This window comes from Octodon degus, unplaced genomic scaffold (genome assembly GCF_000260255.1).
Source record: "Octodon degus isolate 3935 unplaced genomic scaffold, OctDeg1.0 scaffold00118, whole genome shotgun sequence".
NCBI lineage: Eukaryota > Metazoa > Chordata > Mammalia > Rodentia > Octodontidae > Octodon > Octodon degus.
Genome location: NW_004524694.1, coordinates 542,529 through 547,776, shown reverse-complemented (window position 1 = coordinate 547,776; position 5,248 = coordinate 542,529). Strand labels below are relative to the sequence as shown.

Genomic DNA, 5,248 nt, shown 5'->3' with positions numbered 1-5,248 from the left:
TCCTGAACTCTCTACTGCAAGCTCAGAGGGGAAGGGATTTCTGCTTCTGCAGTAACCCAGGCTTTAGGAGGAGACCTGAGGAAAGAGGCTGAGGAGAAGGACTATGAACTCCCCAGTCCCTGCAGAGGGCCTTGCACACTAGCAAGAAGGGATCTGCCCAGCGCTCAGCTGTGTCCAGAGCAGTACCCATTCAGAATTCTGATTGGAAAACCCAGTCTTGCTGCAAGGTGGTTCTGCCCAGTATTTAGCTGCGTCCGAAGATCTGAATCATTTGTGCAACGTGTTTTTCGTGCGTCCTGCACCCTCAGCCTCATTTACGAGGGTCCCTTGAACAGCAGAGGCACAAAACATAGTTGCAGCCCCTCCCCCCAGTACTAGGGGTTGAGCGCAGGGCCAGGGCACTGGGCTGCACCCCCACTCTCTTCCCGCTTCTGACTTCCAGGGTCTCACTCAGTCACTAAGCCGCCGGGTTCGCCCCCGCTGCCCACCTTTCATCAGACACATCTTTTGAAGAAACACGTTTTTAAGCCCAGGGTGCGGCAAGTGGATCTGGGCAGAAGGAGCCCAGGCTGGCAGGAGCCCTTTCTGCGCCCTCCCGTCTTTTGCCAAGACGTGGACCGGCTCCGGACCCAGTGCCTCTCAGCTTGGTCCCGGAGGGAAGCCGCGGGTCACGGATCAGGTTTGCCGCCGGGGGCCCCCAGATCGCGAGGTTCCCTGACTCCGCGGGGCGTCGTTCGCCCCCTGCTGGGGGCGCCAGGGTGGGGCGCACCTTTTGGACCTCGGAGGACCCAGCACCCGCGGATGCCCGACCCCAGGTGGAGAACCCGGCCCCTGCTCACCGCTGCGGAGCCTGCTGCCGTCGCCAGCCTTGCCGAGGGCGCTGCTGGAGCAGCCCATCGCGGGCGCCGGCCGGAGCCTGGATCCGCGGCGCCGCGACCGCGCCCGCGCCCGCGCCCGCAGAAGTTTCCCTGCCTCTGCGGATGCCCGGCTCCCGCGGGCTCAGGGCTCAGGGGCGCGCGGGGGGTGGGGGCTGAGGGCGAGGGGCCAGGGACAGGTGGGCCCCGGGGCCAAGGTGGGAGAAGGTGGAGGGGCGGGAAGGCACAGCGGCGCCCCAAGCCGGGACGGGAGAGGGCACAGGGAGGGCGAGCGCTGAGAGGGCCCCTTTGGGTCACCACTAAATACCGGGCAGGGGAGGGGCGGCTGCGGCCAGTGGCTATTGATTGGTAGGCTGGATGTGCGGTGACACTCTCAGCACTTACGCACCGGTTGTCTCCATGAGGAAGTTTAACATTAATACCAACCCGCCCTCGCCCCGTACGGGGAATGGAACTCAGGGCCTTTCCACTTAGCTATATTCCCCAATACTGTCTGTCTGTCTGTCTGTCTGTCTGTCTGTCTGTCTGTCTGTCTGTCTGTCTGTCTTTATTTGGAGACAGACCCTTGCCAAATCGCTGAATTGCTCAGGCTAGGCTCAAGCTTGCAGTCCTCCTGCCTCAGCCTACCAGAGTGCTGAGGTTACAGGCTTGCACCACCATTGTGGGAGACACCAAACTATCTCATCTCCACTCCACGTTCAACTGCTGTCGGCTTCTCCCTTTCAGATGACACTCACACTTTGTTTAGTTCTCCTGCCATTTTGTAAAACACACCTCGGTTGGGGCCTGTCTGATGTTCCCTCACAATTTTTCTCTCCTACTTATCATTCTCTGCCTGCATCACGGTTAGTGCACATGCCATCAAGCTGTCATTCACACTAGCCTGGTGTGGTGTCACTGTGCCTGCAATCCCGGCTATTCAGGGGGCTGAGGCAGGAGTATTGCTTGAGTCCAGGCCTGAAACCATCTTGGGTGACAGTGAGATCCCCATCTCAAAGAAAATAAATAAACCCATCACATCCGTCAGACATTCCATGCCATTCCATGTTACACTACATTCCATATTACATGTTATCAAATAACTTCCTTTAGTTTGAGGTGAAGAAGGTACCAGATTAATTTCTACATGATTTACTGATCTTTCCATCTGCTTCATCTGTCCAGAAGCAGCCACACCTGTGGAGGCCTCCATCAACTGTTCCATTGTGGCCACAGCCAAGTGGAGCCTGATACTCTGTCCTGGGGTTTGCAGAGTCCTCCAGCCAGGGTCTGCTAAGTGGCTTCTCCATGACCAGTGTGTGAGGTGGGTCTTGTTCTCTGGCCTGTTTGCTGAACTGCAAAACAAAATGCTTTTTCTGTGCAGTGAGCAGTGAGACCTGCTGCTGCTTACAGCGCAAGTGTCCACACCACCACCTGTGCTTGCCCTACCCTCTCTTCCTGACTCCTCTCCTTCTCAGCAGTTACCTGTCCTGTCTTGTTCCTTTAGCCTTGTTAGATGATTCACTTAATCTCTGATCATGACAGATATATATTAATATAATTAATTCTTTTATCTTTGCCATGGTGGGGGTGGACCCCAGGATCTTACGTGTAGTAGACAAATACTCATCGCTGTGTTACAACCCTAAATAAATGTGGTTTTTAAAATCGAGTAGAGCCTTGATACTTTCTCTGTCAAAATCAATGTCATAGGGCTGGCGAGATGGCTCGGTGGTTCGATCCCCCAGCGCCACATGCCAGCGGGCCCCGCCCCCTGGTGGGCTGAGCTGGCCACACACACACACACACACACACACACACACACACACTAAATAAATAAATAAATAAGTAAGTGGGAAAAAAAATCAATGTCATAAATCTCTTTACCCCCAAGAACTCCTTTTATCATTTTTCTTACACATCTCCACGTTTTAAAATATTTATTATTATTATAACGTCTTTTATTTATTTGGTACAGGGTCTGCTATGCAGCTCAGATTTCTAGTGATCCTCCTGTCTCTGCCAACCCAGCATTGGGATTTCGGTGGCTGGCATGGTGCACCCAGAGTTCCAGGGCTGGCACGGCATGTGGTACCAAGGATCTAACTTGGGTCCTTGTGCTTGCCAGGCAGGCACTTACACCACCAAGCTATCTCCCCAGCCTCCACATATCCACATTTTGATTCTATTATGAGGTCATTTTCTATTTCTCCATTGAGTAATTGGTGATATTTTCTGAGCAGTATGATAGGCAGTGTTGCAACATGGTGTTGCTATTATTCTGGTTTTAAGGCAAAGAACACTAATGTCTTAGTCTTCTTTACTAATGATAAGAGTAGAGTTGACTTTTTAAATTTTTGAAAATAACATTAAAAATCATACTTTTATAGATACTTTGAAAGACAGGAATCTGAGTTACACTAAATTTAAAAAACTGACTCTAAATTATAAAATAGGGCTGGCAAGATGGCTCAGTGGTCTAAAGTGCCTGCTTAGGCTTGCTTAGGCAAGCTCAGGCAAGCTCAGGGTACCTCAGTTTGATTCCTGGCACCACATGCCACGCCAGCCCCGCCATCAGGGAGGGCTGAGCCAGCCTAAATAAATAAATAATAAAAATAAATTATAAAATAACTGAGAGACCAGCTGGGAAGATTAAGCAATTTAGTGTCAGGAGGTGTAGTTGTCTATTTCTACAGTCCAGCATTCAGGGAGGTTGAGACAGAAGGATCATAAGCTTGAGATCTGACTGGACAATTTACTGAGGCCCTGCCTCAAAAAATAATAATAATAATAACACTTGTTTAAGGGAAAGGAAGTGTAGCTCAGTATTAGAGGGTCATGAGTTTTTCATCCTCTAGTACTGAAAAAAGAAAGAAGGAAAGAAAGAAGAAAGAAAGAAAGAAAGAAAGAAAGAAAGAAAGAAAGAAAGAAAGAAAGAAAGAAAGAAAAAAGACCCATCTTGGGGCCGGGGAGGTGGCTCAGTGGCTCAGTGGAATAAGTGCTTCCCTGGCAAGTGCAAGGATCTGAGTTCAATCCCTGGTCCCCCCCACCAAAAAAAAAAAAAAAAAAAAGGAAACAAGCCAAAAAAAGACCTATCTTGATAGACACCAAAGGTCACTCTTGGTCAACTGTAAAATCACAAAGAACATACACAGGGTTCTTTGTACCCAAGAATATAAAAAACATATGCTCCCTTGCATGTGCATGAAAAAATAGTAAGCTAAAATAAAATGAGGTAGGAAAATGATTTCTTGGGTTTATTCCTAATTCCTTCTATGGTTTGCATCCTGTAAATGCCAAAAACGAACGCTGTCCGGCTGGAACAGGCCCCTCTGAAGAGAAGGGTACAGAGGAGGTATTTTACGCTCCATCACTGTGCAGGCGGGAAGGGCAGAGGCCTACAGGTAGCCTGCTTTCGCTCTTCAGAGGTTTATTCCCTGAAAGGTCCACCAACATCCCCGGTGTGTTCCGGGACTTTTCACTTGGGTTCACTCTGCCCCCTGGTCACCTTTCCGAGTGTGGTCAGTATCCAGGGGAACTGGTCGGCATGTAAAAGCTGAGTTAGATAAATTGAGCTCCAAATCATTATTGGGCCGCTTCTAAATCTAGACGCGGGCATGAGCGAGCTAGCGATCAGGACTGCGATGATGAACCGCGGGACAGAAAGGGCAGAGGGACCTGCTGGTGCTGTCCGGCTCTAGCACAGAAGGCCGCTGGGCGCTTCCACTAAAGAGCCAGAAAGCGCCATGCACAGGCGCCTGAGAGCTCTCAGGAGCGGGAGCCACAGCGTTGCTGAAGGAAAACCAAAGGAGTGCTCCACGTTAATTCTGTCCTGGAGGCTGGGGAGATAGCTCCGTAGAATAAGTGCTTGCCTGGCCAAGAGCAAGGGCCGGAGTTCATACCCCCGGTTCTGCAAAACAACCACCACAACCAAAACCTTTTCTTTCAAATCCCTCTGAAATGCCAGACTAGTATTCAAAAGTAATAACATCTGAATTCAGCAGTTGTGAACACTGTCCTGCATGTGTTCCACCTGCCTATCTCAACATCTGTATGTACGTGGTTTGGTCTGGTTTGCAGTACTAAGAATTAAACTCAAGGCCTTTGTACCAAACTACATTAACAGCTTTTAAATTTTATTTTTTCTATTTAGACAGGGCCTAAGTTGCCCAGATTGGGCTTGAATTTGAAATCCTCCTGCCCCTGGTGTTCCCCCAGTGTTACGCCTACACGTGTAGGCCACTATGCCCAGGTAAGCATACATTTCTTTAGAATAAGGACATTCTCGGGGCTGGTGAGATGGCTCAGTGGTCTAAGGCACCTACTTAGATCAAGCTTAGCAAAACAGCACAGGGACTGCGGTTCAATCCCCCAGCACCACATGCCAGCCAGCC

At 50.2% G+C, this 5,248-nt stretch overlaps 1 protein-coding gene across 1 annotated transcript in view; it reads right to left on the bottom strand.

Moving 5' to 3' along the window:
- Window positions 1-1,100, bottom strand: part of Erich5 (glutamate rich 5) — a gene marked incomplete at its 3' end in the record, with an annotated part of 13,369 nt that extends 12,269 nt beyond the window's left edge. Inside the window, exon 1 of the mRNA XM_023699949.1 lies at window positions 840-1,100. Within this exon, the coding sequence (XP_023555717.1) occupies window positions 840-897 (58 nt within the window). The remainder of the gene's footprint in view (window positions 1-839) is intronic.
- Window positions 1,101-5,248: the final 4,148 nt, after the last annotated feature.